Here is a 26,017-nt window from a genome sequence, read left to right as displayed (position 1 = left end):
CTAAGAAGCAGCAAACAGCATCTGAAGCCACAATCTATTATAAATACTTTATTTCCACTAGAAGGTACAATCTCTCAGGGGTTTCATAGTTTAAAAAGCTACAATCACATCACGTTGAAACTACATAAAAATCAGTGCTGTAAATGGAACTGCTTGGCTTTGACCATCTACATTTCTGCACACCTCTTGCAGAATCTGCACAAAGAATTATCTTCTCCCTTTGCTCCTCTTAATTGTTCTTATATGTCAGTTGCTTTCTATTCCAGTATATCCAGAGTGGTGAAATGATAAGGCCAGCCACGTAGCCAAAGGTCGCTCCAAGTGTACAGGAGATGGGCCATACCTGAGGACAGAATGTATTGAAATCAAAAAGGACAAATGTTTTATTATTACCTGAGCACAAGTTAAGTGTAACCTAAATATTTCTCTATTAAAGCTTATCATGCTTCCTTTAAGAATGCCAAAAGTGTACTAAGGTCATAAATGCATTCATCATGAACACTAAAAAAAATTTACACATTTTAGTTAAAGTACATTAAACTGTAACAAGGCTTCTGGCAATAGATTTAGTTTGATGCTTCCCAAACTGCATGAGATACATGCTAAAATTACAAATTAAAATTCTGGGCCAGACTCTGCCATCATTCTACTCAACTTACCTTTCTGAAATAGGTGATAATTTTTTTCTTTTAATTTCACATTGACTGTGCACATTAAATGAAACAACAAGTGTGTATGCTGACCAAACCACAGGAGAGTCTCTGTAAGTTGCACGAAAGAGGAAAAACCTAGACTCAAAGCATGTTACATGGAATCTTTGACAGCAGCTGCTTCCACAATAAAGATGTCACCCTTCAGCTAGCTGTTGGAACCACAGAAGTTACAGAACCACAACTTAGATGTACACCTAGAGTATAAGTGAAGTGGATACTCCTAGCTTCCAAACACCTATTTTCTCCAGTTGTATTACCTTTCCCAATATTACATTAAGCCAGAAGTAAATAATGTGGTTTAACCAGAGGCAGGCTCTGTTAGTCCCTAGGTGAAAGGCTCTGCTTTAAAAAAAAAAAAAATTGGAAGCAAACTTTCATGTTCATCTGTAAGTGTGTTTGGTATGCTGGAGTTGTTTTTAATCTGTACCTGAGAAAAGAGGTCATAGAATTGTGTTAAGAGGTGAACTATCTTAATAATGGGTTCTGTTACCTAATTCAGCTTCTTTCCTTCATCTGCTGTGGATCTGCCTTATACCAAATGCCATGCAACAGAGCTTTAGTGGGAACTAGCTAATGCAGTTTAGAGAAGCATGATCTAACCCAGTTTTTCCAGACTTTCTTACACTTGAACCTGCTGTAGCCTAAATGGTGATTTCTTTATCTTTGGTGGACTTTTGTTCATTTCTGTGACTTGCGCTTATAGCTTTGTCTGCTGCACAAATTGGGTAATGGAACACTAAACACTGATACTTGAAAACGACAGCCTTAAATGCTCCTATCAGTCACAAATCTATGATGTACTGTCTTGTATGTGAGCTTCCCCATGGAAGAGTGGAGAGCCTACTGGAGAACTAGCCAGGAGCTTTCTCTCAGAACTGGACATTGGATGTCTTATTTCTTCCCAAGAAACAGTGATTCATATTAAGTCTCATGGCCTTATGTATGCTCAAATGGAATCTTCTGTAATTTCTCATTTAATTTTTGTCTATTTTTAGATAGAATTGAAAGGAATTGTGTAACTCAATTAACATATTAGCTAAGTTGTCCAACACATGGTATAAAGGAATTAAGACAGTAAAGTATTATGCATTTCCAATTTGCCTTTGGAGATTTGATGGGGATTTTTTTTTTCAAACTTACATCTCAGAAACCTTTCACAGTTGATTTACTAGGCATTGAAATCTGGAATCTAAGATAAATGGATTAGGAACCTGGACATACAAAGTGTTATTACTTCTTGTTTCTGGACTGGGCCTCAATTTCCTCATCTTACTACAATTAGAGGAGGTGAAAGGGATACTTTGTAGTGTCTCACCCAATTGTCAGCTTTTACCATTCTCTTCTTTCCCATTCACAGAAATCATTGTGGGACCTGACCTTTCATGTTTTCCAGACAGTAAGAATCATGTATATAGATTATTAAAACTCTAAGCAAAGATGATTGTATCATCTGAACCTGAGGTGCCTTAGGTACTCTATTGACCTTGATGGGGTTTGGAGTTTCCCATTGCTTATTAAGAGCTCTTTGTGTTGTTTATTTAGCCTTTCTTTTTGCAAAGTATTTCTTGCCACTTAAACTAAAAACCAAAGATTTGTTTTCTATTCATAAGCAGATTGTAGAAAAATGCCTTATTTTTAGAAGCATGTCTTCATTAAAGGCTTAGGTTTCAATAGAAATTCAGACAAATCTCTGGAATGACTTTCAAACTAGTGAGTTATCTAGGAAATAATATACTTTAGAAATATTTTATTAACATGAGCTTTGTTAGTAAATGCAGATACACTGCTTCCAGTAAGGTTGTATATGAAAAAAAAAAAACATTCTATCCATACAGGTACATTTTAGGTTACCCATGTTGAATTATCATTTCTAATAAGTACAACCATTCAGGTTATAATGGTATTTGTGATGAATTATCTTAGATACTGCTTCCATCTGGTTTTTAATTATTAATTTAAATACTATATTAAGTACTGGTTTGTTGGATATTGCTTTTTAAATGATTGTTATTTTAACAGTGTCCCTTCTTAATTCCTGGGGTTACAAATAAAATGATATGCATAGTTTACTATCTATGAAAAGCACTCAACTTCTTCCAATAGTAGCTGTTATTTTAACATTCTATGACAAATTTGGGAGAATATTCTTTACTTTGCTGTGAAACTGTTCACCAGTGGCAAAATGTGAGCACCTGCACTCAAAATCTCACTGTCCAAGTGTGAGAATAACCAATCTCTCAGACATCCCAGCCAAGTTCCAAATGCCACTTTGGGGTTGCTAAATTCTATTTTTAATCACTTTGTCATTTCAGCATGCTGTTTGTTCTTAAACTTACACATATACATCCACACACATTCCTTAAACAGCTGTCATACTTTACCCCCAAAAAATGCCAGAAATGAAATAAATGTTGGCTAAGAAGTTTTATATAGTAAGGATTTAAGGCTTAAAACATTTGCAATCCAGTAGTGCAATTTCCTACTAACTTTACTATAATTCTTTGAAAATTGAAAAAAACTATCCCATGGCAAAAGAATTCATATTTATGTGTCATTCATCTTATATTAATCAAGTTTTTAAAAATTAGATCTCAACATTTTCTATCTTAAACTACTTCCTGTCTCACATATAGAGATGTTTGTATAACATTCTCCATATCACCAATATGACTGATTAAAAAAAAGGGATACAGTATCTATTAAACAGATAGCTCAGCTATATAGCTAGAAATGTATTTCCAAATTATGATAATCTGACCTGGCTGAGTATAATTTTGTTCTTTTTAAGAAAAACAACCTGAGACCACAAACATTTGTGTAAAGGAAATCATCCACAAGTGTTCACAACCAAAATGCCAATCTTTTAAGCCAGTTTCTTATAAATTCAAATTTTTTAATTGCTAGTAGAAGAAACAACACATGTATGTAACAAAATATAAAATTATTAGAATTAAAAATAACTTATAAACTATTATAATAAGTGGCTACATCATGTGAAAAGTAAGTCACTTCAGGCACCATTATTGTCCATTCTCTAAATCAACTGAAATTATAGATTTTTCCTCACTTAAACCAATAAAATAATCATCATTAATAAAGAATTTACATTACATAGCATAGAGTTGGGGACATAGTGCCATAATGTCTTTTTTCAGAAATAAAACAATTTTTCTTCGTAAGCTAAAAAGCAAATGCATGGCTCATAATATAGATACAAATGTGTATGTTTTCTCTGCTAGGCAAGTCAATATTATTGCTGCTAAAAATACTGTAAAGTTACAAAGGTATAATTTACACCTCAAAGCCACACTGCTGTCTTCTGACCAGCACTGCTGTAGAATTGCTTAAATTTTAGGAAAGAAAATGTGCTGACATACCCAAATAGTGTTCAGTATTTTTCAATCATGTTCTAAGTGGTATAGACTAGTGATTGGAAACATGAATTTTGATGCTATATTGACTGGACTTGAGTCTTGGCTCTGGGTAAGCCATCTACACCTTCTGTGTGTTGGTTTCCTCTCCTGCCTCTTGGGGTTGCTGTAGTGATGAGATAATGTACTGTGTTCTGTAACCATCCTATAGTGCTTGTGCTGCACATGGTCAGGTACATCTGAACCCTAATCAATCATAACCCAAACAGGCATCTCATGCTGTAAGTTACCATTATGGTCCCAAGCATTATCAGTCCCCAGTGTACTCTAGAAGTGTTCCTATAACTGCTTTTAAAACATCATTTAAAATTATATCTAACAAGCCAGGCGCTGGTGGCTCACGTCTATAATCCTAGCTACTCAGGAGGCTGAGATCTGAGGATTGTGGTTCAAAGCCAGCCCAGGCAGGAAAGACTGTGAGACTCTTATCTCCAATTAACCAAGAAAACCAGAAGTGGTTCTGTGGCTCAAGTGGTAGAGCACTAGCCTTGAGCTGAAGAGCTGAGGGACAGCATCTAGGCCCAGAGTTCAAGCCCCATGACCGACCAAAAAAAAAAAAAGAATTACATCTAACAATTCATACTTCTCACAGGTATAAACTGTCATATAATTTCAGACCTCTGATGCCCACCTGTGGACTAGAATCTGTGGTTAGGAATCCTTGTGCTCTGGATAATCTTCCTCAATAAGAATTTTTTGTTAACCATAACCATTTGCTTTTTGGTTTCAAAATTTTAAGGATAAATTTCAGTGATACACATAGCATCTTTAGGTCCCTTTAATATATATATATATATATAAAGTGAAAAGAAATCTGAACACTTGTCATTAATATTATGTTTGCAAGTTTTGATACTCTGTAAAACAGCTGCTGTAGTATGTTATTACTGTCTGGCAGTTATAAACTGCTATGATTTCCTCTAATGGTGATTACTTATTAGAAATTAGATAGTAAGAATAATTTTTGAAGTTAGTTTAAAATGTTCAACAAAAAGTTGAAAAGTAATTGTACTGAAATACAATGACTTGTTTCTTAAAGCAACTGAGAGTATTGGACTGAAGATAATCTGAGTTTTAGGACCTCATTAGCCATATGACTTTTCCAGATCTCTTATTAACTGAGCCTCAGTTTCTCAATCTGCAAAACAGAGAAATAGTACTTATTGTCTTAAAATATGAGCCACTATATTAAATGAAGTAATGTTTTGAAATTTGTTGTGAAACCTGTAAAATGTCATGTTCCAGTATTATTCTGTATAGTACATCTTTTAACTTAAAAAAATTTGAGCTTAACAAGAACACTAATGTATTTGTTAGGTAACTGACAGCGCTAGGATAAGTAGAGCTCACAGTTTAGAAGAAATAAACTAGTTCATGTATAATGATGTACTGGTTAATAGGACTTATTCCTTTCACCTTGGTAATTCAGTAATGTCTAATATATGTTCTTCTTCACATGAAATATCTGGAGAGGCAAAGCTTACAAAAGGAAATCTCAGATTGACACCCATGCTATTACATTAACCAACCTAGCTAGCCCACGTCAGAAATAGAAGAGTGCTTCCCTGCTCTTGGCTGCCATTTGATAGATTTTAGGAAGCAAAATTAAGTATAGATTCTGTTTAAACCACTGATAGGTATTTGTATCATTTTAGTTCATTTATTATAAATTTATTTTTTGTTTATTATTACTGTGTTAGTTTTACAGAAGTTAAGACATCTCCACTCACATATTCAATGTAAACTAATCAACCTCGCCCCCTCTCTCACGCTCCCTTACCCCTTAAAACAATTTCAACAGGCTTATTATTATATTTTCATACATGGAAACAAGGTACTGGAACATACTCATTTTTAATTTTTTGGAGTCACGAGTTTCGTTATGTTACTCGAGCTGTCCCTCATCTGCTGGCTCCAGTAGTCCTTGTGTCTTAGCCTTCTCTAGTGGCTGGAGTCAGGCATTTGCCACTACACGGCTTATTTTTTAAAAGTCATATATATAGCTCAGTCCTTTCTTTTTTTTTTTTTTTTGGTCAGTCATGGGACTTGAACTCTGGGCTTGGGCGCTATCCCTCAGCTCTTCAGCTCAAGGCTAGCACTCTACCACTTGAGCCACAGCACCACTTCTGGTTTTTTTCTTTTTGCTTATGTGGTGCTGAGGAATTGAACCCAGGGCCTCAGGCATGCAAGGCCTCTACCACTGAGCCACCTTCCCAGCCCCTAGCTCAGTCCTTTCATTTAAAACTATTTATTGAGCCTCTACTATAAGCCAAGCTCTCAAGGTATAAACAAACTAAATTCTAAATAAGTACAAGTATAATTTTTTTTAACTAATCATGGGGCTTGAATTCTGAGCTATCTCTGAGCTCCTTTTGCTCAAGGCTAACACTCTACCACTTGAGTCACAATGCCACTTCTGAATTTTCTGTGATTAGTTGGGAGATAAGAGTTTCACAGACTTTCCTGTCCAGGCTGGCTTTGAACTGGGATCCTCAGATCTCAGCCTCCTGAATAGCTAGGATTACAGGCATGAGTCACTGGCGCCCAGCATCACAGGCTACTTTTCAATGCGTGTGTGCGTGCGTGCGTGTGTGTGTGTGTGTGTGTGTGTGTATGTGTGTTATGCGGGCCACAAAAGCTTTTGCCTGACAAATGATAAAAACCATCTTTCAAAGCCCGTTGGACCTTCTACTGTCTAAATGGTCCTTTATAGCTTCCTTTTTTTTTTTTTTTGTCGGTCATGGGGCTTGAACTCTGGGCCTGGGCGCTGTCCCTCAGCTCTTCAGCTCAAGACGAGCGCTCTACCACTTGAGCCACAGCACCACGGACTTTCCTGCCTGGGCTGGCTTTGAACCGCGATCCTCAGATCTCAGCCTCCTGAGTAAATAGGATTACAGGCGTGAGCCACCAGCACCCGGCACAGCTTCCTTTGAATGTGGTTTTAAAGCAACAGAGTTTTTCCAGAAGTTCCTACAGCAAATTCTGCTGTCTGATTCAGGAATACACATGAAGGTGAAGCTGTGCATCTGGCTACATTTCTCTACTTGAAAATTTGCACTGATCATCAGTGTGCAGCTATGCTCCTGAGATTAAGAATAAAGACTTACGAAGTTATGAAGAGGCATGTAGTCTCTGAAATAGAATTTCCATCAAGCCAACACAAAATGGTCCTGGACACATGCATGTAAAGAAGTTAACATGGCTAGCATTAACCTTCAATGAAAGTCCTGCTTGCAGAGCATGTGAATATAATTAGCTGACCATGAACATACCTTATAAATCCCAAACCATCTTCTGTCGATTAAATATACACTTTTCCATGTTGAAACATATAAATTCTACATTAATCTTTTATTTTGGCCAAAAATAAAGCATAATCCTCTTGGTAAGAAAAATACCAATTAACTTTAAATCACAACTCTTCAAATGAGTCTATAATCTTAGTTTTATCCCTCCTGAATTCACTATTTTATAGAAATTCATTTACCTACAATCCTACAATCCCTAATTTTATGAAAGAATTATTTGTGGCATCTGTGACTTTAAAAATGAATATCTTTTTCACCAATATTAAATTTTTAATTGCAAGCTGGAAGAAGAAAGGATTTTTATATATAACTGCTTCATTTAGTTGGCATTTGGTGAGAATAAATACAAAAGTTTCTAAATAGCTTAAAAGTGTTTCAAAAATAATCTAAAGTATCTTAGATCCAAGTGTCAAATTCAATTGTTTATATTTTACCCATTAACTTTATAAGAAATAAGAAAGCCAGGTGCCAGTGGCTCATGCCTATAACCCTAGCTACTTAGAAGGCTGAGATCTGGGAATCATATTTTGAAGCCAGTCCCAAAAGACAAAATCTGAGATATTTTGTATCTCCAATTAACCTGCAAAAAGCCAGAAGTGAAGGTGAGGTCCAAGTGGTAGAGCTCCACCATTATATCCAAAGGCAAAGTACTAGCACAAAAACAACAAAAAAAACAAGAGAGTTGGGCTGGCATTGCATGCTCACAATTCCAGAATGTTCAAGACTACATATAGAGTTCAAAGAGTCTGAGCTACATAGCTTTTTAAAAAGTAACAACAAAATAAGTATCCAAGAACAGATTTGATTATCTGATTCAATTTCTTTTTAGAGACAGTACCACTGAAGCCCATAGTTTAAGGTCATTTGTGGGTTTTTCAGGCACAAAAACATTGCCTAATAGCTTTAAATATTTTTCTATAAATGTATTAAATCATGGTCTAAGATACACATCAGAGTGGTCATAGCATTTGGAGGAAACAATGTTGGGAAGAAGAAAAAATAGCTACTTGAGCAATTCCAGATATACATAAGCTATGACCCTTTTAAAATAAAAAAGAAGAGCATGATACAGCAGGGATCTTGTCTGGCTCCCAAGTTTTCCTCTAACCTCAGTATTGTTAAGCAAGATGTATACTCCTCCTTTCCCACACTTTGACTCTGATGAATAAAAATGAGAATGAAATGTACTTTGCACTGCAGTTATTGGGATTAAATCACTTTGTGATGTTGCCAAGCCCCAGGGCTAGTACACAGAGATCCAAATTTTACCATGTTCTTTTCTATTACCTGAAATGTAAAACAAGATTGAAAACTAAGTGAAATCCAAATACCACAATAAATTGGCTTAAAATAACAAAAATATAAAGACATAATAGTCAACTCTAACTGAAGGACTGTTGGGCCAAGAAAGAGTAAGGTAACAAAGACAATTATAGTCTTAACACACAAGAACTCAATATATAATGGACTGTGAAGGGCTTTTTAAAATTTTAAGTATAGTCATTAAGCCAATCCCTTTTTTTTTTTTTTGTCGTTGTGGGGCTTGAACTCTGGGCCTGGGCGCTGTCCCTCAGCTCTTCAGCTCAAGGCTATTGCTCTAGCACTCTACCACTTGAACCACAGTGCCACTTCTGGTTTTCTGAGTGGTTTATAAAACTGGAGATAAGAGTCTCACAGGCTTTCCTGCCCAGGCTGGCTTTGAACCTCAGATCTCAGCCTCCTGAGTGGCTAGGAATAAAGGCGTGAGTCACAAGCGCCCGGGCATTAGCCAATCCTTTTATAGGTCATAATGCTCATCACGTGAATTAAGCAGTACTATGTGCCGAGTGTTGAGCTAAGTATTTTAGAAGGATGCATTACTTAATTCTCACTAACTAGTAGCAGAGCCAGAATTTGAACCCAGTAATCTGATGCCAGAGCTCTTAACCTATTATGAATGAAACGTGATTAATTTCCTTTGTTCAGAATAATCAACACCAAAGCTCACACCTGTAATCCCAGTTATGTGGGATGTAGAGGTGGGAAAGTAAAAGTTCTAGGAAAGCCTGGACAAAAAAAAAGTTAGACACTATCTCAAAAACAAGTAGGACATGGTAGTACACCATGTAATCCCAACTATGTGAGAGGCAGAAGTAAGAAGATTATAGTCTGAGGCCAGTCCAGGCAAAAGCAAAAGACCCTAACTGGACAACATAAATAAATGACTGGTGTGTGCCTCAAGCAGTGAAACACGAGCTCAAACCCTAGTAGCACCAAAAAGTAGTAATAACCACCATCATTTCTTAATCTCCCACTAATTTTTTATAACATGAAATACCAGTTTGTATTTTAATAATTAAGTCATTTTCTACATGAAAAGCTCATAACTACCTATTTTATAAACTACGTAAAAGCATATTGCGAGTAAAGGTATGGCTCAAGTGGTAGAACACCAGTCTTGAGTAGAAAAAGCTAAGGGATAGTGCCCAGGCCCCGAGTTCAAGCCCCAGTACCAGCACACACACAATAAATCTGAACCTGAATCAGAATCTAAACTGTTACCAAATAGTCCTGTTATTTAAGTCTGTTGTACAGACTATATACTTTGTATAGTAATAGCAGCTACTTCATGAATAGCTAATTGTAACAGCTAAAGAATCATAATGTACAAAGGTTTTCTGCAGTCCGAATATTTATTTGATCAGTAATTATGTTTTCTCTAAGAGTGGAAGGCAGTTACACATTAAACAACAAAAGGATGACCAGTGCTGTAGTGAGCAGTTAGCCTACCATTATCTCTAACCAAATGCTCTTGTTTCCTTCTGCAAAGTAAAGGATTCCTCCAGTAGCCCCACCATTTATCATTACTTAAAATCATTTAATAAGTTTTTCACTGAGATTAATATGTTTAATGGTTCTTTTTAGTCACACACACACATATATCCTTTAAACCTTTCATTATGCAATTCAAATCATTAGGCAATTAAGCTTGGCCTCAGGAATACTACAAAATTAGATTTGAGGGCTAAGAATATGGCTTAGTGGTAGTGCTTGCCCAGCATGCATGAAGCCCTGGGTTCAATTCCTCAGTACCACATATACAGAAAAAGCCAGAAGGAGCTGGGAAGGTGGCTCAGTGGTAGAGCGCTTGCCTTGCATGCATGAGGCCCTGGGTTCGATTCCTCAGCACCACATAAGAAAAAAAAAAAAAAAAAAAGCCAGAAGTGGCACTGTGGCTCCAGTGGTAGTGCGCTAGCCTTGAGCTGAAGAGCTCAGGGACAGCGCCCAGGCCCAGAGTTCAGGCCCCACGACTGGATCCAAAAAAAAAAAAAGAAAAGAAAAAGCCAGAAGTGGTGCTGTGGCTCAAGTGGTAGAGAGTAAAAGAGGCTTATGGACAGTGCCTAGGCCCTGAGTTCAAGTCCCAGGACTGGCAAAAAAAAAAAAAGATTCAAGTTCAAAGGAGAGAAAATGGAACTGTCATTGTGGGGTTCTTTGTGTTTTAAAAGAAGCTATAACTGCTCTATTCTGGTTTCTGGCTAGAATATAAACAAGATATCACAATCCAGAAAAGCATGTTTTACCCTAAATATATAATGACCATACTGAACTACAAAGAACAAGGAACCAAAATCTCCTCTTCATAATGCTATATTTTAGATAATGAAGTGTACACACTACTATCATGTCATGAAATGCTCCTTGAGCAAAAGTCTCCACTTTTAAGAAATGTCATATCCCCTTATCTGATTTACTGTTTGTCAGACAGATTCTGTCAGCATCATGAGACACGCTGAGTTTTTGTCCTCTGTGGTCATAATTATTAAAATAATTAGCACATGAAAACCTCTGTTGGTTGAAAATAAAAAAGAATGCCTCACCATTTCTCTAGGATATTAGTAAATAACTGTAAGGTAAGGGTCAAGTGAGTATTATATGAATAGGAGATTTTAGTTTCATATCCAGATTGTTATTCCCCACCAGTATGTATCACAATTTAAAAGGATTCCAATTAATATATGAGTCATTAACTTGGACTATTGTAGAAACAACCAACAGTACAAAAGAATTAAACCATTCGTAATAGTCCTGCTGGATGAAACATTCTTAATGATGAAGACTAACAACATGTCACCTAGAAAATTTTCTTATAAAGTCAAGTCGAAAATGTTTAATAATTTAAAAGTAATGTGATACTGTCTATCTGGATCCAGCTTACTCTTTACCAAGTACAAAAATGAGTTAATAACTAAAAGCCTGAACAATCTTAAAACGATAATTGAATTGTAAATAACTAATATACACACAATCATCACACATGCTTTTTATTTTGGCAATGCCTGAATTTGAACTTGAGGCCTAGCACTTACTAGGCAAGCACTTTATCACCTGAGCCACACCGCAAGTCCCAATTAGCATATATTTTCTAAGCAAACCTAAACTCACATCTATCTATTTAAATTTTTAAAAAATTTCTGTAGAGTAGACTTAAATATGTATAACATCAAACCTTTACAAACTAAAATGTTCTATGTATTTACAAACTGATACATTAGTTATATATTATTTTACCAGCTCATTAAAAGCTGATGCTCTATTTTATAATATTTGTACAGTTAACTAATGAATCTAACCACAAATTACTAATGAATTAAGTAATAAATCTACTATTATTTAAAACAATTTTCTATGTATTCAATAACTGTGTCCTCCAATTAGGAACTCATTGCTCTACTGAATGAAGATTAAGTATAAACACCTCCCATAAGATGCCACAGAAATGGACAAATATACATAAAGAAAACCTTTATGAGCATTTGGTATCAGTGACTCCACATATTTACTATGCCATAGTGAACAATCAAAATAGAAATAATCAAAATAGAAAAGATGAAGTCTTCAGAATTTAGTAAATGTGCATAAATAACTATGGGAGATAGAACAACTAACTGAAAGAACAAAGAACAGACCTATGGGCAGTGAAGTTCAAGATACACAATCTGGATCCCACATTTGGCAAGTGAGATACTTACCGAAGATTTTATTCAATCATTCATTACCTGGGATTTTATCCCAAAAAGAAAATTGAACAAAGGTATCTCTTTAGCTATGATTATAACCATTATTAATAAAATATCAAGCATGAAAACTGTAGATAATCTAGATGTCAACTCATGAAATGTTGATATATTATTTTATGAAAATAATAGAAGATTACATATATGTAAGTTTTCACTGACACAGAATGAGCTCATACAATTGAAAGAAAAAAAGATTCTGAATAACACGTATCTGTGAATCTACATAAGGATAAAGCCGGAAATATTACCACCAAAATACAAGTGGTGGTTTTATCTAGGTACATTATTTTTTTTTTATTTTTATTTTTTTTACTTTTTATTTCTTTGGGTCCGGTCATGGGGCCTGAACTCTGGGCCTGGGCGCTGTCCCTCAGCTCTTCAGCTCAAGGCTAGCGCTCTACCACTTGAGCCATAGCACCACTTCCGGCTTTTTTCTTTTTTGCTTATGTGGTGCTGAGGAATCAAACCCAGGGCCTCATGCATGCAAGGCAAGCGTTTTACCACTAAGCCTCCTTTCCAGCCCTAGGTACATTTTTTTAAATAGATTTTTTAACTTTCTTCTTTATACTACTTAAATTTTGTGATTAGAAAAAATTATCTTCCTGTTGGAAAAGGAGTACATTTAGTTTTTAAAGTCAAAAGTTGTATTTGGGAGAAATTATCCTAAGAAAATAGTTAGAAAAACTAATGATGCTGTAGGTACAAAGGTTTTTTTTATAACAGCAGTGCCTTTTTTGGTAAAATACTATCAATTAACCAAATGACTATACCTCCTAAAGTAACTAAATAATAGCAAATAACAAAGCCATTATAAATTAAGATAAAAATGTATCTACTACCTACTAGCTCAGTGACCTTGGAAATCATCTGTCACATGAAAATGAAAAGAGCACTTTCCTGATAATACTCTATCAAGCACACTGGCTTCATACCTGACTGTGATTGAAAATGAAAAATCTGGTGTTTGTAAGCTTCCTCTGATACTACATCTCTATTTAAAAAATTATCTTGCCAAATGATTTTTAAAGAATATTCAAGATCAACATTTGGCCACTGAGTTAAGAAAATATATATAATGAAGTGTATCAAAATGAACTCTAAGAATTGGAAACAAAAGTTTCTTATTATGCCTTGTATGCAGTTATTCTTGTTTTTGTTTTAGTTTTCTGTACCCTTTGTCTTAGATAGAAGCTTATTTGATCTGCGGAAGGGAAAGGGAATCACAGAAACAGCAGGACAAAAATTGAGCTAATGCAACAATGATACTAACTAGATACTATGTTGGAAATGGACTTTACAACTTGGGGGAGAGGAGGAGAAAATGAGAGAGAGGGTAACAGTGTTTAAAAAGAAATGTACTCATTACCTTACTTATGTAACTGTAACCCCCATCCATCACCTTTACAATAAATTTTTAAAAAAAGAAAATATGACCTAAGACCTGAAAGAAGTATAAAAGTTGTAAAGCGGGAATTTCTGCAACTGCTACCTTAATTGTTTAAAAACAACCAAAGATGCCTATATGCATTCATATATTATTATTCACGCATACATGTAGACAAAATAGTGCTGCAAGATACAGCCAAGTGCTGGCAAGATATCTATGGCACTGATGTAGGTCCCAAGAAGCACTGACAGAGAAACTAGTATCTTCCCTTAACTGAACAACAAAACAGTTTTCATATATGTACTAGTTTGTTTCATCCACTTATCACTGTGCAAGATGTATTTTGTTGTTGAAAGTAACTGAAACCAACCTGCCATGGTCTTTCCCAATCCAGTGGAATAGGAAATGCTCCGAGCCATGCTCCTACAAAACTAGAAATAGTAGTGATCTGGAGACTGTTCTCCCAAATGGAATTAACTCTGTAAAACACAAACATGAAAGTCACTGGGGTTCTGTATTTAGCTAGAGAAGCAAATAAACAGTAGCACAAATTAACACTATACATATACTTTCTGTTCATTAAAAATGAACAACTAGCCAGGCACTGGTGGCAAATGCCTGTAATCCTAGCTACTCAGGAGGCTGAAATCTGAGGATCGCAGTTCAAAGCCAGACAGGGCAGGAAAGCCCCTGAAACTCTTATCTCCAATAAACCACCAGAAAACTGGAAATGGTGCTGTGGCTCAAGTGGTAGAGCACTTGTTTTGAGCTGAAGAGCTGAGGGACAGCACCCAGGCCCAGGGTTCAAGCCCCACGACCAACCAAAAAAAACAAAACAAAACAAAAAAACTAAATTTAACATTTAGAGATTCATTGTGAATCCTTAATAACTGTCAAGGCATAAATGTATTTCCAATGGAAAAGTACTAAACAATGTACTGAGAGTCAAACATTATGAAAGAACAATTACAGTTATAAAACTTGAATCACAATTTGTACAATTACAACACACATAATACTATTGATACTATGTAAGAAGAGCTAGATTACACACTCATACACAGAGAGATGCTTGAAACATGTCAGTGGAAGAAAGCAAGTTACGCATCAGGATTCATTTAACCCTTTTGTTTTAAAATCGCTTATATATTATATGCAAATTTACAATAATTATAGACAATTAGAAGTAGACAAATTAGAATATAAAACTAAATTACTTAAATACAGAACATGATGACTAATTATTGCATTATTAGATCTTTAACTTCCTATATTTTACTGTAATTGAATCTGAAATGTATTTTTACTATTAAAATTCATATGTATATTTTTATCTAACTATTTGTATTGTTTGGTGGTACTGGGGCTCAACACGGGGCCTTACAGTTGTCAGACAGGATCTACCACCGAGCCATGCTTCCATCACCAGAAGCACCACCTTTTATTTTTAATGTGCTAGTATTGGAGCTTGAACTCAGGGCCTGGTCACTGTTCTTTAGCTCTTTTGCCTAAGGCTCTATCACCTGAGCCACACTTCTACTTGTGGAAGGTTATTGCCAATTAACCACCAGTTGGCAATAAGTCTCAGACTTTACTACCCATGGTGGATTTCGATCCTTGTATCTCAGCCTCTTAAGTAGCTAGGATTACAGACATAAGCCACCAATGCCCAGGTGCGTCCACTTTTTTTGCATTGGTTATTTTATTTTTTGCAGGTCCTGGGACTTCAATTCTGGACCTGGACACTGTCCCTGAGCTCCTTTTTGCTCAAGGATAGCACTCTACAACTTGAGCCACAGTACCACTTCTAGCTTTTTCTGTAATTAGTTGGAAATAAGTTTCACGGACTTCCTGCCCTGGTAGGCGTCAAACCATGATCCTCCGATCTCAGCCTCCTGAGTTGCTAGAATTATAGGTGTGAGCCACCAGCACCGGGCTACACTAGTCGTTTTTGTGAAAGGTCACATCTCACTTCCCGCCCAGGTAGGCACTTATAACCAAAAGAACTATTTTAAGCTCCCCACTGTAGCTGGGAAGATAGGCAGGCACCATCACTCTCAACTACCAGTTGAGAAGGGGTGTTGGTGGATTTTTTTTGCCTAGGCTGTCCTCTAACCACAATCTTCCTGCCTTCAGTCTTCAAATAGTGAGGATTATAGGTATAAGTCACTGGTATCTGCCTAAAAATGTATATATTTTGATGTGAGGCTTATTTCAAGTGGCCCTAACTTCAATTCTCAGTACTGCAATAAATACATAATTCATATGTTTACTGTATGTGTATTAAATATAATATATTAAAAATATGAGTATTTGCATTCATACATTCTTTTGAAACAAAAAAAATCAATATAAAAAGAAATGAGTCAGGTAAATTACTTTCAACTAATTCCTTGTAGCATGGACACTGGTTTATTCTCATTTTATGTTTCCAAAGACATCTAAATTTGATCTTGTTGGATAACTCTGTCATAATTATTGAACAGACACACATAATCAATATGGTTGAGAACAGAATGGTTTGCTGTTCTAATGCAAATAAACTTGAAAAGTGACTAAATATTATAGACCACTCTCTGTGACAATAAAGTTCAAATACGTGTTCAAATTATTTATCACAACTGGAATTCGTTATACCAAATATTAGCCTCCTATATTCTAGAAAAACCGATTGCTTGGATAGGATCCCACAAAACAATGTTCAAATGGATTTAAGCTTTGAAACTATGCATCTCTTCATCTAAAAGAGACTCTGTACCACTCCTCCTAGTGGCTAAAAATATTTTACAACATACCAATATAAATTTTTTCCTTCTCCATCAATGATTATTAAAATCATTTCTTCTCTGTCACTAGATTTTGAGCCCACATTCAGGCTAAATAATCTATTCTTTTTTTTTTTTTTTGTCGGTCATGGGGCTTGAACTCTGGGCCTGGGCGCTGTCCCTGCGCTCTTCAGCTCAAGGCGAGCGCTCTACCACTTGAGCTACAGCGCCACTTCTGGTTTTCTAGTGGTTTATTGGAGATAAGAGTCTCACGGACTTTCCTGCCCGGGCTGGCTTTGAACCGTGATTCTCAGATCTCAGCCTCCTGGGTAGCTAGGATTACAGGCGTGAGCCACCAGCGCCCGGCTAATAATCTATTCTTTAAATAACTGTCTCTCTTCTTGCCTAGTTGACACTTTACCATTTTAGCCAGGTCTGCAGCCCTACTTTTTGCTAGTTATTTCAGAGATGGAGTCTAACACACTTTTCAACCTAGGTTAACCACCATCCTCCAAACTTGTCCTATGAGTAGCTAGGATTACAGGTGTGTGTCACTGGTGCCAAGCCTAACTCTTTATTCTTAATGTCCACAATAGTTCTCTCAATATAAAATGTATTTTAATACAAAAATGACAAAAAGCTCTATGGTTTTGTATATTAGATTAATTTGTATTGAGTATTTTCACCTTGGCAAGATCACCTCAGATACGTTTCATCCTATTCAAGAACCTATTTAGCTAAGCAAAAGTCATCAGATTCTAACTTATGCCTTCAAATAACAGCACAAAGAACAGATAAATCAAAAATCAAACATCAATGAAAAACAGGTTTACAAATGATTACTACTCTCCTTTACAAAAAGCCACTGAAAACGTGGCATAGTGGTAGAGTGCTTGCCTATCATGCATGAAGCTCTGGATTTGATTCCTCCCTACCACACACACAGAAAAAGCCAGAAGTTGCGCTGTAGCTCACGTGGTAGAGTTGCTAGCCCTGAGCAAAAGAAGCTCAGGGACAGTGCCCAGGCCCTGAGTTCAAGCACCAGGACTGGCAGAAATAAACAAAAAAACAAAAAAGCCTACAAATGAAAACAAAACATAACAATTACAATGTTAGACAATAAACTGACTTAAATTATAAATATTCGCTAATATTCAATTCAATTATGTTAGCTGACTACATTATGAATTACATAAATATAATACAGTAAGTCAATTATTATTAATATTGATACACAATATTAATGTGTATCAATAAGAATTTAGTAGAATATTTTAAGAAACCAAATGACTTTTTTGTCTTTGAGTTACTTTATAGTACCTATTTTTATTTTGTTTTGCCCATTCTAGAGTTTGAACTCATGGCCTAGAGCTTGCTTGGCTGGTGCTCTACCATTTGAGCCATGCTTCTAGCTCAGCTTTTTTGCTAGTTAATTTTTCTGCCTGAGCTAGATTCAAACTGTGATCCTCCAGATGATGTCAGCTTCCTGAGTAGCTAGGATTACAGATGTGAGCCACCACTAGCCAAATTCTTTTGTAATAAAGGTACATGCCTATAATTCCAGAATTCAGGAAGCTGAGGTAGGAGGAAGACTGAGAACTCTAGGCAGCCTACATAGTGAGACCTTGTCTCAAAATAATAAAGTTGAGCACCAGTGGCTCAGGCCTGTAATCCTAGCTACTCAGGTGGCTGAGATCTGAGGATCGTGGTTCAAAGCCAGCCCAGGCAAGAAAGTCCATGAGACTCTTATCTCCAATAAACCACTAGAAAACCGGAAGTGGCACTGTGGCTCAAGTGGTAGAGCACTAGCCTTGAGCTGAAGAGCTGAGGAGTAGCGCCCAGCCCCAGAGTTCAAGTCCCACGACCAATAGGAAAAATAAAAAATAAAAAAATAACAAACAAATACCATGTGTTTATGATTAGTTGATTTTGAACAAGAGTGCCAACACTATTCAATCATTCAATGTGGGAAAAGATTTTAATGGCTAGGCACTAGTGGCTCAAATCTATAATTCAAGCTACTCAGGAGGCTGAGAGATGAGGATCTCAGTTCTAATCCAGCCTGAACAAGAAAGTTCATGAGATTCTTCCCTCCAGTTGATGATATAAAAAAAAAAAAGCTGAAAGTGAAGCTGTGGCTTAAAAGGTAGAGCACTGGCAAGCAATAGCTCAAAAGGTAAGAGTACTGATACTAAGGGACAAGACCCAGGCTGAGTTCACAGCACCAGTACTGGCAAAAAAAAAAAAAATTAAATTTTAGTTGTTACACTTTTGTTTCCTGAAGACTTTATGAATGGTTCTAAAAAGAATGAACAGTACTAATTCATGGAGTCAAGTTATGCAGCATATATCCTCTGCTCTCCTTGGATTTAAACTTTCAAATTAGATAAAAATACCAAGTTAATTTCCATTTCTATGCTTTTTAAATAAATTTTATTGTCATTATAAAGGTGCTGTAAAGAGGGGAGACAGTCACATAAATCAAGTAATGAGTACATTTCTTTTGGACAATGTCATTCCTTCCCTTACTGTCTCTCTGTTTTTCCTTCCCATTCCCAACCACAAGTTGTAATAATTCATTTTCAACATAGTAGCACTTGGTATGTTTCCCTTTCTTCTTGGTCTCACCACATCCTAATTCAAGGTCAAGAGTTCATTCCCCTTCCCAGCCACTGGTTTCCCTTCTCCTCTGTTCCTATGCCAGTAACTGTTCTATTATGCACCATTGGCTTGGTCCATTCTTATTCCTAGAGCAGGCAAGTACCTGGTGGCTGAAGGAGGGATTTTTCCTAGTACTTTAGAAGCCACATAGAGCTTAGCACAATATAGAACACACAGTATATGCCCAAAAAGTTTTTGCTTCTGGCTGATTAGAAGGACAAAATTATGGGAACCAAATAATCTTCTAGCTTTCTTAGTTAGGATTCAACCATTTCTAGTATGTATCATTTCAATGCTTTTGAAGAAGTTAAAATTTTAACTTAGCTATGCTGAAAATATATATCCTGTAAATTGGTACTCTGGTATCTTACCAAAGGCTAAAGAAAACGTTACTGTTACATGAAATATTTTAAGATTATGTTTCCCATTTCTACCTATTGGAAAATGTATGTAAAATAATTTTATTTGTAGTATTTTATCATAGTGTCAAAGTACCCAGTATGTTTCAAAGAAGTTAGTAATATTTAATTTAATTATTCATTTAATTAAGTAATATGCTATACTACTATTTTCAATGTGTTTTAACATAAAGAGAAGAGCTGCAGTTCTGCCTGCAGAAAACAAACCATTTGTTCCAGTCTCTATTCTCCAACTGTACTGGCATCTCTGAAAACTATACAATGCTAAAAATCACTGCTTTTTAATTACGAACATTACTAATATAATACTGAAACTTACCCATTTTTACTGAAGACTCTTAGCCATGCTTTGAGGTTTGGTCCTAGTAAACATAAACAAGGTACAACAGTAAAAGTAGACAAAATAACTGCAAATGAAAATGTTTCCAACACCAGCCTAGGGAGGGAAAAAAACAAATGTTAAATGTACATAAATATACACACATACATAATCTTTGTTACCCAAATACATATAACATAAAAATATTCGTATACTTTAAAAGGTTATATGAATCCCACCAAAATGATGACTATAAATTCTTATTACCGAAATACAACTTTAAAAAACTAGCTAGCAGGGATGGGAATGTAGCTTAGTGGTAAAGTGCTTGCCTACCATGCATGAAGCCATGGGTTTGATCCCTCAGTACCACATAAATAGAAAAAGCAAGTGGTAGAGTGCTAGTCTGGAGTACAGAGAGGCTCAAGGAACAACCTCCTCCCTTACCCCCCAAAAAAGCTAGCTAGCAAATATCTAGTTTTAATAATAGATCTCAAAAACACAAAAATCTCTAAGATGCAAACTGAGTTGCCTGTTTCAAGAAATCTCGAATCTAAATAATTAACCATCTTGTCTAATAGTCCCTAGAACTTTCTCTGCAATCAATGGTTCGACTTTATTTGGGAATTACCTGGACAGCTTAAACTAAAAAGTTGGGGAGCTCTTTTCTAGAGTTTCTGATTGATGCCCAAGAATTTGCATTTTGATAAAATGTTCGTGTTGCTAGCTCAAAGACCATATTTTGGGAATTATTGTTCCACTCATTCATTCTAAGATGGATTAGACAAAATCTATCATTTTCCATGGCAAAGTTCTTGCCTTCCCCTGTCTACAAAAGAATAACCTGGAGCAGGTTGCCCATGGCTCATGCCTGTAATCCTTACTATTCAGGATGTTAAGATCTGAGAATCACAGTTCAAAGCCATGTGGGGCAAGAAGTCAGTAATGGAGCTCTGACTCAGTGATAACTAGAACTGAGCAAAAAAGATAAGGAACAATGGAAGGCTCTTAATTCAAGCCCCAGTATTAACACCAATAAAACAAAATAAAAATAGAAAAAGAATAACCTGTTTAATGTTGTGTAGATGCAATTACACACAAATACATCTAACTGTACACATAGCTGTGCACATGTTTGTGTGTGTGTGTGTGCACACTACACGTTCATTTCATCATGATCATTCTTTAATGCTAAACAGAAGCTTTCCAAATTACAGTAAATATTATAGAAGAATTATTTGTGGATTTTTGTTCCCACTAATTTGAAATTGGCCAATTTTGAAAAAGTACTGTATTAAATTTTATTTACAAACATGAGTTTCTTAACTATTTGAATATTGCTATTGACTTTCCTTAGGAAAACAAATTCTTTCAAGTACTTTAGAATCACATTTAGTAGGCCTTAGTATACAAGTTAAAAGGAACTCATACAGATGATAGTGAGTTTCCTTAGAGGTTTCTAAAAGCATAAACATATAAAACTACACTAATAAATATGCAGTTAGTGAATTTGAAGTTATCCTACTGTTTTCAAAAAACAATCACTGTGCTAAAAAGGGGATACTGATGTTATCCTACCTTGATGCATTAATTGAACACACTATGGTTTTTCTCTACTTGTCAACAGGGTTTGCACACATTTTATTTAGTAAATGAATGTTTTAAAATATGAATCTAAAGCTTTACAACGTTGGTGGGGGGGAGGATTGGGTGGAGGGAGGGTAGGGGGGAGGTAGGAAAGGGATGTGAAGGGTAAACAAAGGAGGAGGCTGCAATGCTTGATAAGAAATGTACGCATTATCCTGCCCATGTAATTGTAACCCCTCTGTACAGTATGTTCACAAAAAAAATTAAATTTAAAAAAAATATGAATCTAAAGTAAAAATTTCAAACTTACTCTAAGAGTGGCGCTCCATACAGAACAAAAATCACATGAAGGAAGAGACAAGATATTAAAAAGTAGATACAGCATTTCAAAAATCTGGCTACCTAAAAGAGAAATCAGTAATATGAAAACTTGAGAACATGCTGATATGACCATAAATCCTTAGATTTTATCTACAAATACAACCTGTTCCCATAACATGTGAAACACTTCCATGTTCTTTGCTGGGCATTCTCAAGTCAGATCGCAGGTCTGTGCTCAGGTACACACACAGCCCTTAACATAGACTGTAAAAATGCTTACAAGGCAAGTATCACACATACATCCATATTTTACCATTCAGCCAATGTGAGTCAAAAAGCGTTTCCATTTCTATGCTAGGTATTGAGTTACGTGCTACCTAACCAAAACTCATGAAACTGATAACTAGTGATTGATAACTAGAGCTAGGCCACACATGCATGCCCACACACACACACACACACACACACACAAAAGATAGCGAAATATCTGTAGAAAATACTAATTACAATATAAAAATTGTTTTCATTTTAGAATGCCTGGGAAAATTACAAAATTTCCCACATCATATTCATATTACAGTATGACTTCTACAAGTCCACCAGGTAGGGGGAAATGCTTGGTTTGAAACATAAGAAAATTAATGAAAGAAACACACAATAAGCTTTTTAAATAAGGGAGTAAAGGTGTTTTAAATTGTGTAACAGCGAACTGATATATAATAATCAAGGTTAGGTGAGGCTTTTATTAAAGTAATAGTGAATTGTTATAGTGCAGTGAATATTCCAGAAAATTAATTCTAATATCTGAAAAGCTCAACCATTTAGTCATGAAAGGCATGTTGGAAATAAGTTACTACAATGACTTATTTTGGAATTTCTTATTTTGGAAAAAAAAAGGAAAAGAAAAACCCACTGTCTTTAAAAAGTATAAAAATAAGTGAAAACTGCAGTATCTTACAAAGTAAGATTGATAGTAACATGTATTTATCATCTATAAATAAAACAATATTATACAGACTCAGAATGTATGTATTATGACCATTGAAGAAGTCATAATTCCACAATCAATGCATGTTAAGGATCTATCAAACACTGTGGGCAACAAGTAGCAGGTGCCATATTTGCTTATTTGCATAATCCTAACTACTGGGGAGGCTGAGATCTGAGGATCAAGGTACAAAGCCAAACAGGTTATGAAAATCAATGATATTCACTCTTACCTCCAATTAACCACCCAAAAGTTGGAAGTGGAAGTGTGGCTCAAGTGGTAGCATGCAGCCATGGGAGAAAACATCATATAGGCCCTGAGTTCAAGCCCCAGCAACAAACACACACACACACACACACACACACACACACACACACACACACACACACACACACACACACACACACCAGGCTCCTTTACCCACTATATATAACTCAATGAAGACTAATATCCTTACATTACAAAAAATGGAAGTGGCACTGTGGCTCAAGTGGTAGAGCGCTAGCCTTGAGTTGAAGAGCTGAGGGATAGCAGTCTCAGAATTCAAGCCCCATGACAAACAAAAAAAGAAAAAAAATCCAAAAATTGGTTATCAAGTAGTAAATCTTACCTTATATGACAGTGAACTTCTTTTAGAGGATACATTTGGTTTCACAATGAAGTATAATAGGAGATTGATGGCAGTTACAGAAACAGAGCATATGCACAACCACAGCAAGTGAGTTTCTAATACTGAAAAGTTCTCCAAGAAGAATGATGGAATGAAGGTGCTTAGGATAATGGAAAATATGCACAAAAGATGCATATAAAATAGCTTCTTGATATCACTATCTTTCATGATGCTTTCTTGGATAGTTATCTAATGAAAAAAAAATTAAGAAAAACATGTAACAATAATTTTCCCATTGTCTTAAATGCTTCTAAAACTAAGCCATGAAGTCAGTTTCTACAGTCAACAGATCATTTTCAAAGCAATGTTATCTGTTAGAGGCAGATGCATCTGTGTAAATGCACATGGAAACAACATTCTGTGTTATTTTAGATCTAAAATGGTGCAAATATATCTCAGAGACTAAAAAGGGCAATTTTACTGGATTCTTAAGTATTTGTAACGGTTTCTGCAAAGGATCATGTTTTAGGATTAAGAAATTCATTTCACTTCTTTTCCAAAAATCATGAAGATAAAATCAGTTGCATGGACTGAGTGATCTTCCCAGTTGTTAATATAACCCATGGATATATCTTGGCTAAGTTAGTTCTGATTTTTAACTCTGGTCCCATATCACAGTTCTTCACCTCCTCTAGCAAACGACACATATCACCAAGTACACACTTAACTACTCAAATGTTGGCTTGGGCAATAGTTAGATGAGCATTATGCTAAATTGTGTTCATAATGTTCCAGACATATCAAAACGACGACCACAGTAACAGGTGCTGTTAGCGAAGTTAGCTCCCTTCCCATAGCTTAGTATACTTCTCTTCTCCACAGCTTAGCATGCTCCCTTCCTAAGCAACACTAGACCCATGTAGTAAAGGTAATAAACAATCAACTTCCAACCCCCTTTACCTTGGGATGGCACTTCTCTGGGGCAGCTACCACCATATAAGGCAACAAGAGCCCCTCAAGAGTGACCTTCAGGTCTGGGCAGTTGCAGGACCCCTTATCTACTATTTGGACAACAGTCATAAATCCTGATGAAGCCCTGGCTCTCATGTCCACAGGTCCACACCAGAGTCTCCGCCTTCTAGCCCCTTCTAGGCCCTCCTAAACCTTCTAGGTTATATGGGTCATTTCAGACAATAGCCAGTGCTTCTTCTCACTTCTCCCTTGTGAGAAGGGGTCTTGGTCGGTTCCTTTCCCACAATAAACCTTTCTTTGTTCTCTGTACCTGGATGTCTGCGTGGTTTTCTGGCAGTCTTACAATCTAGCAGGTGCTAAACTGTAATCAAAAGCAGAATGAGTGGAGGGGGAGGGGGTTTACTATCTCTAAACACACATATTTAGATTACCTAGTATTGAGTATTAACTGAGGAGCTTAGTCAATGTCACACTGTGGTGAAGGTCCCCTAAAACGGAAACATGGCAGATTTCGCATAGTAGCTCACGCACGTGCTACTAAGGGCAAATCTGGGCATGGTCCTAATAGCCCTCATTAAACTCACTAAATAATTATTTGTCAAAGGCAAATATTTTACTGACTAGGAAACAGGATGAACAGGTTAGCACAAGGAAACACACTGTAAATCACTTCCAAGCCTTGTCTCTTTAATACGAAGATAACACCCAAAGGGTTGGGAAAAGAATCGAGAGAAAGAGGCGACGAAGGAAGCTTCGTAGGTTTTACCCCCCACCATTGTGGGCCAGGCGGGGTGATCGGGAATCCATCCTTTCAGGAGAAACCCCCTACTTGGGCCACTCTCAGAATCCCAGCTGCCATTGGCGTACACGAACCTCCCTCAGCGAGCGGTACCCAGACCCTGATTCTTCCAGAATGAAGCAGGTGAGGGGCACGCCCTTCCGCAGACCCCCGCCCACGGCGGTCCCCGAGCTTCCCGGAGCGCGCAAGCCATCGCGAGGCCGCCGACGGGGCGTCGCGTTCTAACCTGGCCAGGGTAGGCGCTGTGACAGGCAAGGCCTTTAGGGTCCTCCAAGCTGTCCACCTGTGGGCGCCGGCCAGCGACTGCGGCTCAGCCCCGCCCCCCGGCCGCGCGGGACCCGGATCCTGTCCCAGCCAGCCGAGTGCGGTCCGCGAGGAGCCGGATGAGGGACGTCATCAAAGGGCACAGGTGCGGGGACGCGGGGACTGAGAGACTCAGACAAATACTCGGATCGGAAAAGGGCTCGTTCTGCCTGGCAGCTCGCGCTCAGCCGGAAGGGGGACACTAGAGCGGGGCGCGAAGGACCGCGGCGTCTGCCACAGCCACCGGCGTGGGGTGCTCCCGCGGTGGTGATCATGCGCGGAGAGTGGAGCAGCGATCACCTACGGAAGGCGGGAGAGAAGAAAACCCACGGCATCAGGTGGGACCGGCTGCCGTAGACTTGCGCAGGCGCAAACCT

At 37.0% G+C, this 26,017-nt stretch overlaps 1 protein-coding gene across 1 annotated transcript; it reads right to left on the bottom strand.

Moving 5' to 3' along the window:
- Positions 1-33: 33 nt before the first annotated feature.
- On the bottom strand, positions 34-26,005 carry Pigf (phosphatidylinositol glycan anchor biosynthesis class F). Its single transcript, XM_042675553.1, has 6 exons — positions 25,564-26,005; positions 23,567-23,815; positions 21,958-22,049; positions 20,061-20,177; positions 14,267-14,375; positions 34-343 (listed from the first exon to the last, which is right to left on the bottom strand). Exons 2-6 carry the CDS (start codon positions 23,792-23,794, stop codon positions 230-232), a joined length of 660 nt encoding a protein of 219 aa, XP_042531487.1. The 5' UTR covers positions 23,795-23,815; positions 25,564-26,005; the 3' UTR covers positions 34-229.
- Positions 26,006-26,017: the final 12 nt, after the last annotated feature.

The sequence above is a fragment of the Dipodomys spectabilis genome, unplaced genomic scaffold, assembly GCF_019054845.1.
Source record: "Dipodomys spectabilis isolate Male_0828 unplaced genomic scaffold, ASM1905484v1 ptg000026l, whole genome shotgun sequence".
Lineage (NCBI taxonomy): Eukaryota > Metazoa > Chordata > Mammalia > Rodentia > Heteromyidae > Dipodomys > Dipodomys spectabilis.
This window is presented reverse-complemented; position numbering and strand designations above follow the sequence as displayed.

Coding starts and splice junctions, on each gene's coding strand:
- Pigf (XM_042675553.1), bottom strand. CDS start 23,794: ATGAAAGATAGTGATATCAAGAAGCTATTTTATATGCATCTTTTGTGC. Junction 14,376..20,060: donor AGAGTCTTCAGTAAAAATGG/GTAAGTTTCAGT, acceptor TGTGTTTTACAG/AGTTAATTCCATTTGGGAGA. Junction 344..14,266: donor ATTGGGAAAGACCATGGCAG/GTTGGTTTCAGT, acceptor TTCTGTCCTCAG/GTATGGCCCATCTCCTGTAC.